This window comes from Balaenoptera borealis (assembly GCF_965194805.1).
Source record: "Balaenoptera borealis genome assembly, chromosome: 2".
NCBI lineage: Eukaryota > Metazoa > Chordata > Mammalia > Artiodactyla > Balaenopteridae > Balaenoptera > Balaenoptera borealis.
The window spans coordinates 179,278,820-179,300,762 of record NC_138867.1 but is presented as its reverse complement, the minus strand read 5'-3'; the positions used below and the strand labels follow the sequence as shown (position 1 = coordinate 179,300,762).

Below are 21,943 nucleotides of genomic sequence, written 5' to 3'. Positions count from 1 at the left end.
CTGAGACCCCCAGCCCCCCACCCCAGCCCTAGACCCTCACCCAAAACCCAAACCCTGAGCTGGAGGCCTGGATCCCCAATCCACCCCCAGCCCCAGACCACTGTCAGTACTTTCATCCCTACTGCCCAGGCCAGGACCCACACTCCAAAGCCCTGACTCTATGTCTCTGAGGCCTGGACCCCCTTCCCCCAAGGGAGGAGCCTTGGATCCCAAGTCCTCACCAATGTTGGCGTCACCAAGGCCCAGGCTGGGAACCCCACGCCCACTGGAGCCATGGGGCCTGTGCTGGGCCGGCCCCAGGCCAGGACCCACACTGCCACTGGATCCGAAGCCAGGGAGGCCGGGGAAGGGGCCTGGGTAGGAGGGCAGCAGCGGGAGGCCCAGGGCACACAGTCGCTGGAACTCATCTGCAAGGAAGCGGGGATGGAAGCCAAGCCTTCGGTTGTGCCCCGGGATCCCAACCCGCAGGCCAAGCCCTGGGGGCAGAGGAAGGTGGGAGGTGGCCCCAGGCCACTCACCAGAGCCCCGCGGAGGACACAGCTCAGGGGCCGGGCCAACTGCCCAGCACCTGCCCGTATCACAGCAGCACTGCCTATGGGTATAGTGGCCAGCGAGGTCTCCGGCACAGCGGCCCACGATCAGCGCCGAGAAGCAAGTGCCAGCACGGTGGTCTGCAGGGGGGTGGGGGGTTGGGAGGATCCGTTACAGACTTCAAATCCCAGCTCTACCAGCACCATCTCCAGGACAGACCTCCTTGCCTCTCTGCGCCTCAGTTTCTCCATCCATGGATAGGAGATGCTCAGAGCACCCACCTCACCTCGGTAGAGTGTTGCAGAGTGCACCGTATCTGGCACGTGGCCGATCCTCACTGAGGATCTTATTACCAAGATTTCCAAATTACCCCAGGGAGGGAGACTTGGGCTCATGCTGAGCAAAAGTGTCCCAACATCTAAAGCTGGCATTGTTAGGAAGCTCCCTGTCACTGTGGGTATTCGAGCACACTGAGGAAGACCCCTGGTTCAGGGGGTTGCCCCGGTGAGAAGTCATGCTGGGTGCCCAAGCAGAGATGCTGGGATCTGTATCTGTGTGTCCCCGCCTACCAGCCCTGGGCATTCTGGGGAAACCTAAGAGGCTGTGAATTTGAGGAGGGGCTGGGGGAGCAGACTGGTGGACTGATGGCTGCAACTCTTGGGGAGACTGAGGCGGAGACTCCCCAGGTACGAGAACCACAGACGCTTCCACTGTGCCCTCGAGCCTGATAGCGTTACACGGTGATCATATTTCTCAAGCTCCGACTCCAGAAGAGCATATTTTTAGGTTTGAAAACCCACAAATGTTGGCCAGTGGCCCACAGCGGAAAAACCCCTCCCACCAGCCGGGAGGGCCCTTGCAGCTGTCCCTGAGCTGCCCGAGGCGGAGAAAACAGCAAGCGTTTCCACCTCCCCAGCCATACCCCATGCACCTGGTGGGGGGGGGGGGGGGTCCCCAGGTGCATGTGTGGGAGTCGAGGCTCTGCACTCCCAGCACCACCCCTGGCCCACGAACAGGACTGGGCCTGCCCAGGAGAGAAGAGGTCAACAGACTTGTTCAAGGTCACACAGCTGCTGGAGAGCGAGGCGGGATGGAAACCCAAATCCCTGAACCCCAGGGGACCTGACCAAGCAGCTGCTTCTCAAGTAGGGAAGACGAGACAAAATGTAAGAATTTTGACGAAAATGATGCTGCCTTTGCTTATTAAGCGCCTACTGTGATCAGGACCTGCTAAGCAGTCACAACCCCAACTTCCCTGCTCCCCTGTCTTTGTGAATGTGTATTAAGTGTCCTCTACATCCAGCCCTGGGCAAATCTCTTCATAAATTGTTATTTAATCCTCCCCATGTGGTTTAGTACTGCCATTATCTCCATTTCACAGATGAGGCAGCTGAGGCCCAGAGAAGTTAAGTCACTCGCCCAAGGTCACAGAGTATGCAAGCAGCTTAAGTAGCAGTTGGAACCCAGGACTGAATTCCAAGCCCATGTTCAGAGGACACCTGACCTTGGTTCAAATCTAGGCTCTGCTATTTAGTAGTTGGGAAATGCCCCACAGTCCAGGGGACGTGCCCAGAGGTAGCCTCCATGCCAGCCAAGATGGGCCCCAGAGGTAGAGGAATAAATAGGTCTGGCGCTGGCCATGGCACACTGGCAGAACTCCAGACACAATATTCCCTGTCCTGGCTGGTAGAGACCCAGCCTGAGAGGTCCGAGTGGTGCTGGAGACGTGCCAATCCCACCCCACCTCCCCAAACCAAGACGCTGCCCATGCCCCACCACAAGTGTTCCTGGCCGGCCCTGTTGGCCACTGGCAACCTCTGAAGTCTAATGACCAGCTCATCAAGACAGCAGGACAGGGAGTGAGAGCCCAAGGATCCCCCCCATCAGCCAGGAGGGTGAGCCCAGGGGGAGGCACAGCCCAGACGACCCCACCCTGGCTGGGGGTAGGGAGCGGGGTGGTCTGGGGAGTTGGGGTGTGGGTAGCTCTCTCTTCCGGACTTGCGGATTTGGCTTAAGCAAACCTCCCCTCTCTGGGCCTCAGTTTACCTCAAACACAGTGTGGGGGAAGATGGGGTACTTTTAAAAAGTCTTCGGGAGCGGAAAGACGGATACAGAGACAGGGCCAGAGAGGCTAATGGGCAGAAGAGCGTAAAGACGGAGGCCAGATAACCAGATGGGCATCGAGATGGGGGCTAGAGGGGCAGAGGGGGGCATGGAGGTGGGGGCTAGAGGGGCATCGAGATGGGGGCTAGAGGGGCAGAAGGGCATAGAGGTGGGGGCTAGAGGGGCATCGAGATGGGGGCTAGAGGGGCAGAGGGGCATAGAGGTGGGGGCTAGAGGGGCATCGAGATGGGGGCTAGAGGGGCAGAGGGGCATAAAGGCGGGAGCCAGAAAGGGAAGAAAGGCAACCAGTGAGCCAGAAGGGCATAGAGTCCGAGGGGCAGAGGGGCACAGGAGGCCCGTGAAGCCAAGACACCGAGACAGGGGACCAGAGAGCTAAAGGGCATAGAGATGGGGGCTAGAGGGCCTCTCAGACTGGGGTCCAGAGAGCACAAAGGCCAATGGGTAGGGAACCAGAATTAACGAGGGGATGGAAACCGGGGTCCAAAAAAGACAGAAGGACATAGAAATCGAAGAGCTAGAGGAGCCCGAGGGCCAGAGGGTTGCAGAGGTAGATGAGCAGAGGGTCTGTCTCCTACCTGCCCTCTGCCCCTCCAGCCCCCCTGGGCCCTGGCTCACCCAGGCAACGGGTACCGTCCAGGCTGCTGGCATAACCACGGGGACAGGTGCACACGTAGCTCCCGACCGTGTTGGTGCAGTCGCCCCCGGAGCAGAGGCCTGGCACGCTGAGACACTCGTCCACGTCTATGTAGATAGATGTCCGGTTAGGGTCCAGCCCCCCCACCAGCCTTACCCCACCTCCACCTCCTCCTCCTTGCAGGGGAGCCTGAGCCGCCCAGAGCGGAGAGGAGGTCCCAGCTTGAACCTCTCCCCGTCGCCCACCTTCACACTTGGCGCTCTTCTCACTGAGCTGGTGTCCAGCTGGGCAGCGGCACTCAAAGGAACCCACAGAGTTGACACAGCTGCCCCCCTGGCACAGGCCTGGGATAGCCTGGCACTCATCCACGTCTGCAAGGGAATGAGAGGCACGTCACAGGGAGAAACCAAGGCTGCTGAGGGCTCCCACTCAGCCCTGGCTCCCAGGACCTCGGTCCTCACACACGGGGCCCCCACTCACCTTGGCAGGCCCCCGTGTGTATATTGGGGATGAAGCCCCGGCGGCAGGGGTGTGGCTGAGCGGAGCAGAGCTCACATGGGAAGCCCCAGGCCCGGCCCACAGTGGCACAGCAGAGCGCCTTGGTGCAGACGAGGCCTGTCAGCTGGTGCTGGCACCCCTCCAGGCCCACTCGACCAAAGCAGGGCCCTGTCCGGTAGTCTGCAGGGCAGATGGATGTGGGCAGCTGGCCTCAGGCTGCCCCCACCCCATAGTCTTCTGCATTTCCATCCCAGCAAGCCCAACTCAGGCCTCTACCTCTCTCGCCTGGGCCACGGCAGTAGCCACCTTCCCAGCCTCCCTATACCAACACACCAGGTTTTTTTCCTGACCACAAGCCTTTACTCATACTGCTCCCCTTCCTTACCTGATGAACTCCTATTCACCCTTCAAAACCCTTTCTCTCCAAAGCATTCTCCAACCAACCTCCAACAGAGGCCAGGACCTCCAAGCCTACAAAGCCCAGGGCATGTCTGGAGACCCCCACCACTCCCCCAGGCTCACCCTCCCTTCAAGCCCGGGCAGGGACGCATGGATGCCCCACTGGAGAGCCTCTCTCATCCTTGAGCACACATCTGGCTCTGCCAAATCTCCCAGACCCAGCATCCGCCCAAATGCTCTGAACCCACAACTCTGCATCCCTGACACCCCCTCCCCACCCAGCTGAAGGTGGTCTCATTGGTCCACCCACCGCCGTGCACGGGCCCAGATGTGACTTCCTGGCTCCATCCTCCAGATGGCTCCAATCAAGGGGCTGGCACTGGACCAAGGGAAGCCCCTTCCAGAAGGAGACGCCAAAGCCAGCCCCCAAGCCTGTATGAAGGAGGGGAGACCCGCGACAGTCCTGACTTCCTAAAGCAAAACACGGCCCCCAGAATCTCACCTCAGTCATCCGGGACCCTGGAACCCCACTCACTCCTGCCTAGGCGCCCAACCCTGCCTCTCTCTGGGGCCCCCACGCCCCACTCCAGGCCTCTCCTCTCCCACCCTCTCCACTAACCTTCATTTTCCCTCAGCCATCCCGACTGCTCCCAATGTCAGCCTGAATTCCAACTCTGTTTTCTTGCCAAATCCAGTTTCCAAATGCTCACTCTCAAACCCAGGTAATCCCCAGCCCCTCCAGCTTCTGATTCATGGCTATACCCTGTCCAACTCGGCTTCGGCCACAGATGGGCCTCCATCCCCAGCAGCACCCTTCACACTGGGGTGAGTCCCAGGGTTCTGCCCATTTTTGCCTTCCCGGGCTCGTTGGACACACACGGCACTCTGATGGCTCCTACAGCTGAAAAGCTCACCAGCTTGGGCATCCCCAACGCCACCTGCTCTTGTTCACTTTCTCATTCTCAGCCGCCCATGGCCTCCATTTCTCTGGTGGACCCTTAAATTGCCCTCCCTTTTCTTCCCCAAGAACCTCAACCATCCTCTGGGCTTCAGCCCCGTGGATGGGGCAGCCCCAGGCCTGGGTGTCCAGCTGCCTCCTGGGTGACCCACAGGCTCCTCGGCCAACACTGAGCCTCAGGGTCTTCCCCCTCCCTACCCCCGGCTGCACCACCTTCCCTCCAGTTTTCAGAGCAGACCTGGGATTTGTCCCTGCTTCCATCCCTCCCCTTGCCCACCCCACCCCCCAACATCCAACTTCTCCCAAAACATTGTTGTTTCCACTGTGTTTGTCTTGGTAACAGCCTCCCAACAGGTGACCTCCACCCACCTCAGCCCGTGAGATCATTTCAACAGTGAGGATGCAACATGAGGGGGCGTGTCCATCTCATGAACTCCGACTTATCCCTCCTACAGGAAGCCCTCCGTGACTCCCTTCCCTGGAGCACAGTTTCTCTGCCCTTCACAGCAGCAGGGACAGCAGGAAGGAGGTCAGCTGGACCCTCCCAGGGCCTGGCCACGTCTCAGGGGCTGCCAGGAAGCCCTCCTCCCCCCAAACCCCTGCCCCGTGCTCAGCTTGGTACCTTTCTCACACTGAGGCCCCATGAAGCCGTACACACAGGCGCAGCGGTTCGGCCCGATGCAGCGGCCCCCGTTGTGGCAGCCGTGGTCACAGACGGCTGTGGAGGAAGTGGGGATGTGTGTGGCCTGAGGTCCCCCCGCAGCAGAGGGAGCTGGGGCCCGGGCGAGCCGTCCTTCACCCAGAAATCCCCACAATCTGGCCCAGACCAAGAGATAAGATTGTGACAATGAGTGTGTCCCCTCCAATTCTGGTCCCAGAGGAGTGACCCGTGGGCGGTGGGCAGGTGGCGGCAGAGACCTGACCTCTGGGGTCCCAAACCCAGGTGTGCGTGGTGGGTACTCACGTTGCCCACACACGGTGCCCGTGTAGCCCCTCTGGCACAGGCAGGACTCCCCTCGACAGCTGCCCCCATTCATGCAGCTCACACTGCACCCCGACCCTGCGGGCGGGGAAGAGGGACACACAGGAAGGCCCCGAGATGCACGTAAAAGGCGCCGGGACCAGGTGCGCCCAGCCTGGCTCTGGTCCTTCAGCAAAACCAGCCTGGGCTCCCAGAAGCTTCGGGAAGCCTCTCACCTTCTCTTCCCACCCCTGGGGGGGGGGTCACTTTCTTTCTTTATTTTATTTTAAGCTTATAATTTTTTTTCATTTTTTACTTTTTTTTTTTGACCTCGCCACGCGGCATGCGGGATCTTCCCCGACCAGGGATCGAACCCAGGTCCCCTGTGTTGGGAGCGCAGAGTCTTACCCACTGGACCTCCAGGGAAGTCCTGGGGGGGTCACTTCCTGCTCACCTCGGCTCACCCCGCAGCTGGGGGCCAGCTTCCCATCGGCACAGGCACACAGGTTGGGTCGGGAGCAGAAGCCCTCGCCGCAGGCGTGCCTACAGACCGCTGGAGGGTAGCAGGCTACGGTCAACGCCAGGACCCGAATCCTCCGCCATCCCCACCCCATGGGTGCCCCGGGGGCCGAGGCTCTGCTGGATCCATTGGGAGACAGAGGTGCTCTTTGGGTCAGAAACGCTGAGGAGTAAGGACAGAAGCTGGAGGTGCTGGGGCACTGGCTGTACTGTTGGGGAGGAGGCGAGGGGGCATCTCCTGGGAGCAGAGTCGGATTCTAGACACATTAGAATGGGGTGGGAGTGGGGAAACAGAGAGGCTTGAGAGAGAGACACACACACACAGAGAAAAAGACAGACACAGAGAGACAGAGACTCAGAGAGAGACCAAGACAGAAAGAGACAGAGACTGAGACAGACAGACGGACCAACAAGCAGACAGACAAAGGGAAGTTGTACGACAAAGAAACACGGGCGGGTGCCCTGGGAGCCTGCAGACAGAAGCAAGGGCCATTCCTGTGGCTTAGCCAGACGTCCCAGGCCAAGTCCACTTTTAAACAAGGCTGGACTTGCTGGCAGTAAGTAAGAGAACTGCCCCAGTGTCCCCTGCCTGCGCCGCCCACCTCCGGAAGGGAGCGACACTCACCCACAACACACTGGTTCCCACCGGGCAGCGTCCTCCAGCCGGGGCAGCAGTAGGCATGAAATCGGGAGCCACACACATTCGGCCTTCAGGAGAGCAGGCATGGCTGGTGAGCCCCTGCCCAGCTGGACATCCCCTGGGCCTCATCCCCCCCACCTAGCAGGACAGCCCAGCCCAGCCCACACCCCAGGGGCTTCTCAGCATCCCGGGTACCACACACCCCTGCAAGAAGCCTGGGCTGCCACGCCTGCGCACACGTCCGAGACCTGCAGGCTCCACGGCCCCATCCCAACGGCCTTGGACACCCGCCACGCACGACACGGCTGTCCAGGCCAGCAGGAGCCGAGCCAAGGGGTCCCGGGCCATGGTGTGGGTGCCGGCCCTTCTCCTTGTCAAGCACAGACCCTCCAGAACCATGACGTGTCCCTTGGAGGCTGCGGAGAGGAAGCAGAGTCAACCTCAGCAAGAAGCCCTTGGCCACGGGGCACCCAGGAGAACCAGAAGCAGTGGGACGGCTGCCGGGATGGAGAAACTGGGGGCTTGTGGGAGCCCAGGGAGGCATCCAACCCCGACCCGCAAGCAGGTGAACAGTCAGGGGAGGCTTCTCGGAGGAGGTGTGATGTCTCAGAGATGGAGTCATCCAAGAGAAGGGTGTCGGGGCAGACACAGCACACTGAGAGCAGAGTCAAGAAGATCGTGGACCGTTGAGTGGAGGGGAGGGGGTGGCAGGCAGCCAAGGTGTTTCAGGAGTGCATACCTGTGTAATGGAGCTTCTACTTGTACGTCAAGGGCAATGGAGAGCCCTTGAAGGGCTCTAAGTGGGAGGAACAAGGGCAGAAATGGGTGTTTGATGGAGTGTGGAAGGACTTGCAGGGGCCCCAGAGGAAGCACGCAGTTGAAGAGGCTGGGGCAGGCATCCAGATGAGAGGAAGGGATTCCAGGAGCAGGGGGCACAGGCTGGAACTTCCCAAAGGACAGAACACCCCTCTGCCCAGCAGGGAAGGGACAGCTTTTGTGCCCACTTCACAGAGGAGCAAACAAAGGCCATCACACATTTAGCGAGGGGCTGAGTGGGAGCTGAAGCCCAGGCAGAGGGGAGGGAGGGAAAGAAGATCAAGGGTACCTTACCCTCCAGGAGAGGAGGTGGCTGGCTCTCTCCAGGACCTGGAAGGATGGGAGGGAGGCGATGGGGACACGTCCAATCCTGGCAGAGGAGATAACCAGGCAAAGGTTAGGAGGATGGAAGATGAACCCTCAGGGAACAAAAGGCAGACCAAGTGGCCTTCATGGGGGGCCCCTTTCAAGTCCCACTTTCCGCACCAGGGAGAAGAATTGGGCCTGGGTGCAGAACAGACGGGGAGTCTGCTGTGTGCCCTTGGGCCAGTGGCTGCCCCTCTCTGGGCCTTGGGGTAACATGAGAGTCTGACCTGGTGGTCCCAAGGTCCTTGGAGAAAGAAAAGACCTTTGTCACCTTTGACGGGGAAGAGAGAAAGAATCGGCCCGGCTGGTGAGGGGCACCCCTTTCTTGCTCCCAGGCTGTCCCGGCTGGTTTGCACTCCGAGGACGCCTTCTCTAGGCAGACTCAGGGCCCACGGGGCCTCCATCTCCGGCCTGGCTTGATCCAACTCCTCCCTCACCCCCCACTTTGCCTCTGAGAACCGCGCCCGGGAGTTTGTGGAATGAATGAGCGGGGGGACGGCGCGCACTGCACGGGGTAACCGGGGGAGGGCGGGGGGCGGGAAGCGAGGAATCCCGGGCACCGCCGACGAGGAGGGGGCACGCGTCCTCAGAGTCCGCCAGCCGCGTTCTCCACCGGGCAGGGCCGGGTACGCAGGCCCGGGAGCCGCGACCACGCTCGGCTCCGCCCTCACCTGCGGGTCAGAGCCCGGCTGTGCCCGCCGCCCGCGCCCGCACCCGCACCCGGGCCGAGCCCCTCCCGCCCGCGCCAGGTCCCCGCGCCCCACGCCGGCGCCGAGCGGAGCGCGGGGAGGGGAAGGGGCTGGGTCCGGGGCTGCCGGCTGCAAACAAAGGAATCCCCTCCCCCTCCGTCGCCCCGGCCCCCTCCTCCCGCCCCTGCCTGCCCCTCACCCGCTGCTCTCCGGTTCCTCCGCCCGCCGATGGTCCCGCGCTTCCCCTACCTGCCAGCCGGCGCGTGTGGAGGCAGGCGCGGCGAGCGGACGCGCGGGGCTCGGCGTTGGAGGGCCGGTTCGGCGCGGCGCCGGGGGCCCGGGGCGGGAACGCGAAACCGAGAGGCCGACCCCGCCGAGTTCCCAGCCCAGAGCTGCCACACGGGGGGAGTCGGGGGCGGGAGGAGTTGGGGGAGGGCGCGTTTGCACCTCTGAAGCTCCCGGGGCGGGGGCCGGGGGCTCCGATGCCGGGCGGAGGGAGGGGCTGGAGCTGGGGGAGGGCCTGGGGCTCCGGGAGAAACTCCGAGGGGCTGAAGAAATGGGATGGGGGGTATAGAGCCGTAGGCGTGGGCTGAGACGCGGCGTGGGGAGGCTGGGGGGACCACGTTTTCGGATAGAAATTGAGTGGCGGTGCCCTCAGATGGGGCTGCGATTTGGGGTGGCCTGGAAGAGAACCAGGCTTGAATGGTCCCGGGACTCACCTGGAGGCCCACTCCTACGTCCTCCCGAGCCGCCGCCTCCTCGCTCGGGCAAGGAGAATTCCAAGTGTGACTTGGGAAACTTACCTGGCGCCTGGGGCCTGGATTCTTAACTAGACTGAGATCCGGAAGCCCCTAAAAATGTAGGCAAAACGTTGGCCAAAGATGCATTTTCTAGAGAGGAGGTCCACATTTTTCATCGGATTCTCAAAATGAAGAGTTTAAGAATCCAGAAGTTCTAGACTTTCTGAGCCTCAGTTTCTCCACCTGTCACAGGGGCTGAATTTCAGAATTTCTGCTCCCTAGCTGGAGCTTATATCCAAACAAAACTTTCTAGCTTTCCCCACTACTTTCCCACCTCTGAGAACAGACACCACCAGACCAGTGAGCCTGAATCTGCAGATTAGTCAGAAGCTGTTTGTTGAACCTGAGGCTGTTATTCCACTCAGCAAACTCCTATGCATCTGGCAAAGCCCAGTTCAAAAATCCATTCCCCACACTGAAATTGTTAGTTTACCCTATTGAATTCCCAAAGCTGATTGTGCTGATCATGCCTCCATCAAAGTACTTCTGGAATGTAATAAATAAATAGCAAATAACAATTTGAGGTAATATTTAGCAGGTGCTTATGTTCCAGACTTGGTGTGAAGAGTTTCATACACATTATCTCATTTAATCACCAAAAAAACTCTACGAGAGAGATAACTTTTATAATCTCCCAATATGGGTCCCAAGAGACAGACCTGGACTCTATGACACTCCTGGGCCAGAGAGAAGGACCCCAGGAGGGAGGAAAGAAAGGAGCGTTCTATTTTTTTTTTTTTTTTACTCATTTATTTTTGGCGGCGTTGGGTCTTCGTTGCTGCGGGCGGGCTTTCTCTAGCTGCGGCAAGCGGAGGCTACTCTTTGTTGCGGTGCATGGGCTTCTCATTGTGGTGACTTCTCTTGTTGTGGAGCATGGGCTCTAGGCACGCGGGCTTCAGTAGCTGTGGCACGCGGGCTCAGTAGTTGTGGCTCGCGGGCTCTAGAGCGCAGGCTCAGTAGCTGTGGCGCACGGGCTTAGTTGCTCTGCAGCGTGTGGGATCTTCCCGGACCAGGGCTCAAACCCGTTTCCCCTGCCTTGGCAGGCCGATTCTTAACCACTACACCATCAGGGAAGCCCAGAAAGGAGCATTCTGCCTGGGAATGGGAGCCTTGAAGGCTCAGTGGAAAAGAGCAAATATGAAAAGTTGGGGGAAAGACAGGCTAATGCCTAGAGACAGGAGAGTATGGAACATGCGCAAATTGAGCAAAACTGGAGTTTTTGGGGAGGGGAGAAAAGGGAAGGAGGGCAAGAGGGAAGCTGGAGGGGTAAGCAGAGGCCAGGAGCCCTCAGTAGTGTCCCCCCACCTCTGAGGGGAGCCATGGTGGGCTTCCAGGAAGAGGAGTCACTCTGAAGGCTGCTCTGTGGGGTCTAGAACTGGGTCTGGGGAGCAGTGAGGGCTCCAGGGCTGGGCTAGGGGGGCATGAGGCAGAGCGAAACTTTGGGGACAAGATTCAGGGCATCCTGGCTGAGGGAGAGGGGTTTCCGGGGCCAGTGAGGACGGTCAGGAGGGGAGGTGAGGTGTGGGGAGAGTGAGCTAGGAAAGGAACCCCGGGATCAAGTTGACAGAGGTGTGGAATTCCAGCGTGGGAAGGCCCGGGGGCTGTCGTGGATGAGCCAGCTTTCGGGGACGCCTGTGTCACCGCTTCTTAGGCTCCTTTGCCAAGGTCCACCCTGGTCTGCTCTTCAGCCGCCGAGTGTGCCTTACACGGGCACTGGGATAGGTTCCGGCTGCCCCAGAAGCAGCTCAGCATACGTGTGGAATGTGGGGAGGTACAGTCCCACGCCAGGGACACGGCATGACCAATACTTCGATGGCTAAACCCAGAGGTAGGCTGGTAGATCAGGCAGTGATTCCTTCTAGAATTCTCCCTACCCGCTCTCCGGAAGCCAGGGTAGAAGGAATCCATCAAGTGTGGCGAGACAGAGGCGGTGTGGAGCTGTTGGAAGTCTCAGTGACACGTGGAAGTTCTTAATGACAGCAGGGATTGAGTGTTTTTTGCCACTGCACCCTCCTCACTACTGTCACACCACCTTGCCTTCCACTGCCTGAGTCTGCTACACTGGTGTCCATTACCGATATGACTCTGTTACATCACACTGTCATGAAGAGACATTTAGGCTCTCACTCCCCCTCCAGGATCCTCGTGCACCCCAACACTGTCATAAGGGTAGAGCATTCACACAGTCTCCCTGTCAATATTGCATGACCACCAAATTCCTATTACAGGGTCACCTGTCAGTGTCACCCACTGCTGTCGCCCTCTCACTGTCACCCATCCATGGGACACTTTGCTGTTTTCTGGTTTGCTCCACTGCCTGGGACATTCATGATGTCTCCTGTCACTGTTATACCCTTACCTTATTGCTGTGACATTGTCACCCATTAACAGTTGTACTGTCGCCCAGGGTGTCAGGATTCTTAAACTGCAAGCAGCAGAAATCGGTCACGGCAGAAAGAACCCTTGGTCAGGTGTAGAATCCCTGGGAGGCTGGAGACCCAAGCCTGGGGGTTCTGCAGCCAGCAGGGTCACCACCAAATCGCCCACAGATCGGGTCCCACCAAGACACCATCCGTCCCCTCTCTGCTCCCCGGGCTCAAATGGTGCTTAATGATCCTGGACACTGGAAACCAGTGCCACCCTCAGCAAAACGGAGTCCAGGGGGCCCGGCTTCTGACGCCAGCGTCCATCAAAGTTTGGGGCAGAGTTACCTGGCTGGAGGACTGTGGGGGGGCGTATGTCCCCATCTTGCTTCAAGGGAACTGGGAGAATGGTGTCTTGTTTTGTCATGGGATCCGCCTCATGAAGGGGCCACTTTCCAGATCCAGAGAAAGATCATCTGAGTCACCTGATGGCCAAGGAGATGGCAAAGGTCCTATATGTTGTGTTGTCCCCATCTTGTCATCAGTCACTCTTCCTGCCCCACCATCTCCCTACTGTCACCCATTACCATGACAGTGTCTTAATATTGTCATCTCTCACTGCAGCGCTCTCCTTACTGTCCCTTGTCACCGTCATATGGCTGCCCTACCAACATTACACCAATCCCTAGGGTATTTTCTTATTACCATGTCACCTGTTGCTGTCCTGCTGTCTCCTCCTTGTCACCTGTTGCTGTCACACTGTCTCCATCACCCCCTGTTCTTGTTCATCGTCACTTGTCCCTGTCACATTGCCACACCATTCATGCTACCCTGAGGACCTCCACACTGTTGTCATCCTGTAGGGTCAGTATGGGACGTCTAAGTCATTCCAGCTCTATTGTTTCTCCCCACATCCCCCCACTCCAACTTTCTGTGCTGTCCTGGAGTTGCCTCTTGCAGACAGAACTCAACTGTGTGCGTCCAGGAGCAGAAGATTCCGAAATGCCCCATTAACGTGGGCCTGAGGGAAGGGCAGAGCCAGGGCTGGCAGAGCGTGTCCAGGGGCACAGGGCCAGGGCTGGGGACAGAGACACGGTGGGGGGGATGGGAGTGCAGTGTGTGCTGTGTGGGGTGCACTGATCCTGCCCAGGCCTGGTGGTCTGGGGACAGAGTTCTCTTTGTCTGAGCACGGGAAGCAGCTGGGCTCAGGGAGGATGGAGCACATTGGCCGGGGATTTTGGCCGGATGCCTGGGAATGAGGCTGGGGAGGTGGCCGGTCCTGGAGTTCCCGGGAAGGTCAGGAGCAGGCTGGGAGGGGCAGAGACAGCAGCTGGACGCCGAGGGCTTCCCCATCTGGTTCTCCAGGAATGACAGCTCCCCCCCAACTATTCTCACAATAGACCCCCAAGGCAGACTCTGCTATCCCCATTACACGGATGGGAAAACGGAGGCACAGAGCCCCAAGGCACTCATCCTGTCCCCAGAGCCAGTAAAGATCACAGGCAGAACTGAATCCAGGTCACAAAGCCCCAAACCTCAATCTCCTGGGCAGAGGGAGACAGCAGAATCCTGTGTCTCTTTGATACAGAAACATATATATTCTTTTCTCTTTAACAATGAACACAAATGTTAACCCCCATATGCATTGTTCCATCCTTCCTTTTTTTCTTTGTGTAAACATTTATTTTACTTGTCAACCAAATAAGTGCCTCTTAATGATTATCATTTTTATTGTTTTTTAAATTATATATGTATGTATATATATTTTAATTTTTTTAAATCTTTTTTGATGTGGACCATTTTAAAAGCCTTTATTGAATATGTTACAGTATTGCTTCAGTTTTATGTTTTTTGGTGTTTTGGCCATGAGGCATGTGGGATCTTAGCTCCCCGACCAGGAATCAAACCCGCACCCCCTGTACTGGAAGGTGAAATCTCAACCACTGGACCGCCAAGGAAGTCCCTATCTATTTATTTATTTATTTTAGGGACCTGGATAAAATTTATTTTTTATTTTTTTAACTTACCTTGAATTTCTTTTTTTTAATTTAAGTATAGTTGATTTACATGATAGTTTTAGTTTCAGGTGTACAGCACAGTGGTTCAGTTATACATATATATATTCTTTTTAAAAAAATTTTTGTTGAAATATCGTTGATTTACAATTTCAGGTGTACACTAAAGTGATTCATATATATATATATACATATACATATTCTTTTTTTTACATTCTCTTCCATTATAGGTTATTACAAGATATTAAGTATAGTTCCCTGTGGTATACAGTAGGTCCTTGTTGGTTATCTATTTTATATATAGTAGTGTGTATATTTTAATCCCACATTCCTAATTTATCCCTCCCCCCCTTCCCTTTTGGTAATCATAAATCTGTTTTCTATGTCTGTGAGTCTATTTCTGTTTTGTAAGTTCATTTGTATCATTTTTTAGATTCCACATATAAGCGATATCATGATATTTGTCTTTGGCTTACTTCACTTAGTATGATAATCTCTAGGTCCATCCATGTTGCTGCAAATGGCATTATTTCACTCTTTTTCATGGCTGAGTAGTATTCCATTGTATATATGTACCACATCTTCTTTATCCATTCATCTGTTGATGGACATTTAGGTTGCTTCTATGTCTTGGCTATTTTAAATAGTGTTGCAATGAATATTGGGGTGCATGTATCTTTCCTATTGTTTTTTAAATTAAGATACAAATTTACATAACATCAAATTAACCAAAGTCCACAATTAGTGTTGTGCAACCATCACCTCTATCTAGTTCCAAGATATTTTCATCACCCCAAAATGAAATCAAGTACCCATTATCCCCTCCCCCCAGCCCCTGGCAACCAATAATCTACTTTCTGTCTCTATGGCTCTGCCTATTCTGGACTTTTCATATCAATGGAAGCACACAATATGTAACCTTTCAATCTAGCTTTTTTTACTATTAATAATGATTTCGAGGTTCATCCACGCTGTGGCATGTATAGGAATTTCCTTCCTTTTTATGGCTGAATAATATTCCATTGTATAGATGGACCATAGTTTGTGTATCCATTCACCAGCTGACACACATTTGTGTTGTTTCCACCTTTTGGCTCTTGTGAATAATCTGCTATGAATGTACTTGCTCTTTTCACTTATTAAGACATCTCAGTACTGCTTCTGTGTCAGTTCCGAGATAACTCGCTCCTTCTTTTTTATGTCTACAGAGGACTCTTTGGTGGGCTGAACTGCGATTTATTTACCTAGTCGCCTGCTGGTGGACTTACAGGGGCTAGACCTTTGGTCATTTCAGACAGTGCTTCAGGATATAGCCTGGTACAGGGGTCATCCTACACTAGACATCATGCAGGGTTTCTAGAAATCTTTTTGTTATGGACAATGTCAAGCATATACAAAAGTAGAGTGAATATATAGACAGTGTGATGAGCCTCCATGGCACCATCATTCAGCTTCAATACTTATCAATATATGGTCACCCTTGTCCCCTCCCACCCAACCAGCCTGTCTAATGAAGGAACAAGGGACAGAGTGGAGAAGCATGGGTAATGACAACCCTCGACAGGATCAGCCACTGGAGAGCAGGAGCCTGAGATGCACAGGGGACCACTTGTCCCCCGTGATCCCTCTGAAGCCAGAGTGATGGGGAGGATGGAAGCAGCACATCCACAAGAGCATGCAGGAAGCTCTGGGGGAGCGCTAAGAATCCTCTGGGGGTGGCAGATGTGACTTAGCCATCATGTGGTCGAGTGGTCACTCAGCCCAGGGCAAGGAAGGATGGCCATTGCTGACAACAAAAGTGCTGGCCTGGAAGAGAGATGGAAGAAGTGCTGGTCAAAAAAACACTTGGAGATGGCCAACAGGCACATGAAAAGATGTTCAACATCACTAAATATTAGAGAAATGCAAATCAAAACTACAATGAGGTAGCACCTCACACCAGTCAGAATGGCCATCATTAAAAAATCTACAGGGACTTCCCTGGCGGTCCAGTGGTTAGGACTCCGTGCTTCCACTGCAGGGGGCCCAAGTTTGATCCCTGGTCGGAGAACTAAGAACTAAGAACCTGCAAGCATGTTCGCATGGCGCAGCCAAAAAAAAAAAGTCTACAAATAACAAATGCTAGAGAGGATGTGGAGAAAAGGGAGCCCTCCTACACTGTTGGTGGGAATGTAAGTTGATGCAGCCACTATGGAAAACAGTATGGAGGTTCCTCAAAAAGCTAAAAATAGAGTTGCCATATGATCCAGCAATCCCACTCCTGGGTGTATATCCAGACAAAACTGTAGTTCAAAAAGATGCATGCACCCCTATGTTCACAGCAGCACTATTCACAATAGCCAAGACATGGAAACAACCTAAGTGTCCATCAACAGATGAATGGATAAAGAAGATGTGGTACGTATATGGAATACTACTCAGCCACAAAAAAGAATGAAATAATCCTATTTGGATGAACCTAGAGATTATCATACTAAGCGAAGTAAGTCAGAAAGAGAAAGACAAATACCATATGATATCACTTACATGTGGAATCTAAAATGTGACACAAATGAACTTATCCACAAAACAGAAACAGACTCATAGACATAGAGAACAGACCTGTGGTTTCCAAGGTGGTGGGGGGAGGGATGGAGTGGGAACTTGGGGTTAGCAGAAGCAAACTATTATATATAGAATGGATAAACAACAAGGTCCCACTTATAGCACAGGGAACTATATTCAATTTCCTGTGATAAACCATAATGGAAAAGAATATTTTTTAAAAAAGAATGTTTATATATGTATAACTGAATCACTTTGATATATTGCAGAAATTAACACAACATTTTAAATCAACTATACTTCAATTAAAAAATAAATTTAACAAAAAGGCACTTGGACGTCCAAGGCAGGAGCTCCCAAATGGGAGGGCTTCTTCCTGACACTCTAGAAAGAGAAATTGGAAGTGACAGAGGGGACAGAGCCACATAACCACAATGGGCAAACATTTCCTGAGCTGAAGACAGGCTTGTGTCTCTGAAGGAAAGGGCTCCTGATTCTCAGACTCCCCCCATTACGCACCCCCGAGAAGAGACACATGCCTGCCACACCTGGAATGTCATGAATTGGAAAACCAAGAGGGAATCCAAGGAGAGCGTTCTCATCTAGCACCACCAGAAGCCAGAAGACAACAGAAAACCACTCTGTACTTTTGAGAGGCTTTTTAACTGTGATGCCAGTGAGATGCTGCCTCGTATCCACTAGGATGACTATTATAAAAAATAAATTAAGTTAAATTAAAAACAGACAATAACTAGTGTTGGTGAGGATGAGGAGAAATTGGAACCCTTGTGCATTGCTGGTGGGAATGCAAAATGGTGCAACTGCTGTGGAAAACAGCATGGTGTTTCCATGAAAAGTTAAATCAAGAACTACCATATGATCCTGTAATTCCACTTCTGGGGATCTACCCAAAAGAAGTGAAATCAGGGTCTGGAAAAGATATTTGCACACTTATGTTCATAGCAGCATGATTCACACTAGCCAAAAGGTGGAAACAACCCAAGTGTCTATCAAAGGATGAATGGGTACACAAAATGTGGTTGATGCATACAATGGAATAGTATTCAGCCTTATTTTTATTCAAGAACAGAGAAATATTTATGTGATTATTACACAACTACTCTCTAGAAAGATTTTATATTAGTTTCCTAGGACCGCCATAACAAAGTACCATAAACTTTGTGACTTAGAGCAATAGAAATTTATTGTCTCCCAGTTCTGGAGGCCAGAAGTGTGAAATCAAGGTATCAATAGAGTTGGTTCCTTCTGAGGGATGAGAGAGAAGGATCTGTTCCAGGTCTCTCTCTAGCTTTTGGTAGCCTCCGGCTTCCCTTGACTTGTAGATGGCTGTCTTCTTCCCGTGTATCTCCATATTACCTTCCCTCTGTGTGTGTCTGTCTCCGTATTAAGCATGTCTCTTTGTTATCTGTATTTTTCATGCTTTGATACCCGAGGCCTTGCTGACTCAGGGACCTCCCCTCCCAGGACTAATTCCTAGGCTCACCTGCCAGTGTGCCTTTCAAATGCAAACCAACCAATCCAGAGCCCACAACCTCAACCACCTCCTTTATCAAGTTCTCCTCCACCATAATCACCCCAGGGCCAGGTGCCAGACAGCTAGAGCCAGTCCCTATGCCCAGAGCTTGCTGAAATTATTCAAATTGGCCAATCTCAAGTGTACTTACCCTGCATTGCCTGGCCTTTCCCCGGGAAACCACAATAAAAGCCTTTTTCCCATCTTTCCCCCTTGCTCCATAGGTCTCCTGACCAACCCTGGTGCTTCTCCATGTGGCCTTGCATGGCGTACTGTGCCCCGTCCTTTTAGGAACTGTGAGTAACAATGTACCTTTTCAATGGCAGTTGTCTCCTGATACGTTGGCTTTGTCATACCTGCAGATTAAGACCTGCACTTTAAAACAGTCTCTGCATCCTAATTTCTCTCTTCTTATAAAGACACCAGTCATGTTGGTTTAAGGCGTACTCTAATGACCTCATTTTAACTTGATTGCCTCTGTAAAGACGCTATTTCCAAACAAAGTCACATTCTTTGTTAGGGTTAGGACTTCCTTTGGGGGTTAGGACTTCAATATGTCTCTTTTGGAGGAGGGGATGCAATTCAAACCATAGTTGGTTCTATCAGTTAACACTCACCCGAGCCCCTGAGAGAAACTGTTTGCCTGTTGACTGACACCAGGTGTGACACAAGAGTGTTTTCTTTTTTTTTTTTAATTAATTAATTTATTTATTTTTGGCTGTGTTGGGTCTTCGTTTCTGTGCGAGGGCTTTCTCTAGTTGCAGCAAGCGGGGGCCACTCTTCATTGCGGTGCGCGGGCCTTTCACTGTCGCGGCCTCTCTTGTTGCAGAGCACAGGCTCCAGACGCGCAGGCTCAGTAACTGTGGCTCACGGGCCTAGTTGCTCCACGGCATGTGGGATCTTCCCAGACCAGGGATCGAACCCGTGTCCCCTGCATTGGCAGGCAGATTCTCAACCACTGCGCCACCAGGGAAGCCCAAGAGTGTTTTCAATCCCTCTGCATCCAGTGTGTCCTGAACCCTCTAGATTCCAATCTGGGGCCGCACACCAGCAGAGCCCACGTGGGCTTGCAGAGTTGAGGTCACCAAAGTGTATAAGCAGCTTGTGCCTGCTGAGGACCTGTTTCATTTCATCTGGAGGAGGCTGAGAAGGTGACCCCCTTCTCAGGGGACCCTAGGACCACACTCTCAGGGACCTCACCTGAAGACAGAGTCAGACACAAGGCATGGGCTCAGGGAAGTCCAGTGGGGGAGGTGGGTCAACCATTCCAGGTCAAAGTGTGGAGGCCACATTTGAAGAGATATTTGCACACCCATGTTGAAAACAGCATGATTCACAACAGCTAAGATGTAGAAGCAACGCCAGTGTCCATTGACAGATGAATGGATAAACTAAATGTGGTATCCATATGATGGAATATTTTTAAAATTTTTTAATTGAAGTATAGTTGATTTACAAGGTTGTGTTAGTTTCAGGTGTACAGCAAAGTGATTCATATATATATCTATATATGTATGTATATACATATATAGATATAGTCTTTTTCAGATTCTTTTCCCTTATAGGTTATTACAAAATATTGAGTATAGTTCTCTGTGCTATACAGTAGGTCCTTACATATAGTAGTGTGTATATGCTAATCCCTTCCTCCCCTTTCCCCTTTGGTAACCATAAGTCTGTTTTCTAAGTCTGTGAGTCTATTTCTGGTTTGTAAATAAGTTCATCTGTATATTATTTTTTTTTTAGATTCTGCATATAAACGATATCATATGATATTTGTCTTTCTCTGTCTGACTTACTTCACTTAGTATGATAATCTCTAGGTCCATCCATGTTGCTGCTGATGGCTTTATTTCATTCTTTTTGATGGCTGAGTAGTATTTCATTGTACATACATATGTGCCACATCTTCTTTATCCAATCATCTGTCAATGGACATTTAGGTTACTTCCATGTCTTGGCTATTGTAAATAGTGCTGCAATGAACGTTGAGGTGCATGTATCTTTTTGAATTAGAGTTTTCCCCCGATATATGCCCAGGAATGGGATTGCTGGATCATATGGTAGCTCTATTTTTAGGTTTGTTTTGTTTTGTTTTGTTTTTTGGCAGCACCACAGGGCATGCAGGATCTTAGTTGCCCAACCATGGGTGGAACCTGCACCCCCTGCGGTGGAAGCATGGAGTCTTAACCACTGGACCACCAGGGAAGTCCCTATTTTTAGTTTTTTAAGGAACCTCCACACTGTTCTCCATAGTGGCTGTACCAATTTACATTCCCACCCACAGTGTAGGAGGGTTCCTTTTTCTCCCACCCACTCCAGCTCCATATGATGGAATATTATTCAGCCTTAAAAAGGAAAGGAGGGCTTCCCTGGTGGCACACTGGTTAAGAATCCTCCAGCCAGTGCAGGGGACACAGGTTCAAGCCCTGCTCCGGGAAGATCCCACATGCCACGGAGCAGCTAAGCCCGTGCGCCACAACTACTGAGCCTGCGTGCCTAGAGCCTGTGCTCCACAACAGAGAAGCCACTGCATTGAGAAGCCCGCGCACCGCAACGGAGAATAGCCCCCGCTTGCCACAACTAGAGAAAGCCCACGTGCAGCAACAAAGACCCAATGCAAGCAAAAATAAATAAATAAAATAAATAATTTTTTTTTAAAAAAGGGAGGGAATTCTGACACCTGCTGCACCATGATGAACCACGAGGACATGATGCGCAGTGAAATAAGCCAGACACAGAAGGACAAATACTGTATGGTCCCACTCGCAGGAGGTCCCTAGAGGAGTCAAATCCGTAGAGACAGGAAGTAGATGGTGGGGGCCAGGGGCTGGGAGAGGGGCTGGGGAGTCAGTGTTTCATGGGGACAGAGTTTCAGTTTGGGAAGATGAGAAAGTTCTGGAAATGGATGGTGAGGATGGTTACCCAACAATGTGAATGTACTTAATAGCCCTAAACTGCACACTTAAAAATCATTCCACAATGTATATGTATATCAAATCATCACACAGTCCACTTATAATCAATACAATTATATTTGTCAATTATTCCTCAATAAAGTGGGAACATTTTTTAAAATAATTTAAATAATGATTAGGATGGTAAAATATTTTAAATTTATTTTATTGAAGTATAGTTGATTTACAATGTTGTGTTAATTTATGCTGTACAACAAAGTGACCCAGTTATGCATATATATATATTCTTTTTCATATTCTTTTCCATTGTGGTTTATCACAGGATATTGAATAGAGTTCCCTGTGCTGTACAGTAGGACCTTGTTGTTTATTGTTCTATATATGATAGTTTGCATCTGCTAATAGGATGGTAACTTTTATGTTATGTGTATTTTACACAATTTTTGAAAAAAATATGGAGGCCACAGTCTCACTGCTGAGCTCATCCAAGCCTGGCCTTTTGGCAGAATTCCTTCTCTACCTTCGCCCTCTGTCTCTGAAGGGATGAGGCTGGGTGAGTCTGATTCCTCTGCCATCATTGTTCCCCAGGGCAGCTCCAGAAACATGATATCATGTTAGTTTCATTGAGAGCTCA

The 21,943-nt window shown here is 52.7% G+C and overlaps 1 protein-coding gene across 1 annotated transcript in view; it reads right to left on the bottom strand.

Moving 5' to 3' along the window:
* Positions 1-8,861, bottom strand: part of FBN3 (fibrillin 3) — a 64,909-nt gene extending 56,048 nt beyond the window's left edge. The window contains exons 1-9 of the mRNA XM_082382018.1: positions 7,467-8,861; positions 7,250-7,332; positions 6,560-6,658; positions 5,767-6,204; positions 3,770-3,967; positions 3,535-3,660; positions 3,271-3,396; positions 519-671; positions 222-407 (exon numbers count right to left, since the gene is read on the bottom strand). Coding sequence (XP_082238144.1) covers positions 222-407; positions 519-671; positions 3,271-3,396; positions 3,535-3,660; positions 3,770-3,967; positions 5,767-6,204; positions 6,560-6,658; positions 7,250-7,332; positions 7,467-7,663 — 1,606 coding nt within the window. The 5' untranslated portion in view covers positions 7,664-8,861. The remainder of the gene's footprint in view (positions 1-221; positions 408-518; positions 672-3,270; positions 3,397-3,534; positions 3,661-3,769; positions 3,968-5,766; positions 6,205-6,559; positions 6,659-7,249; positions 7,333-7,466) is intronic.
* Between the last annotated feature and the right edge of the window lie 13,082 nt (positions 8,862-21,943).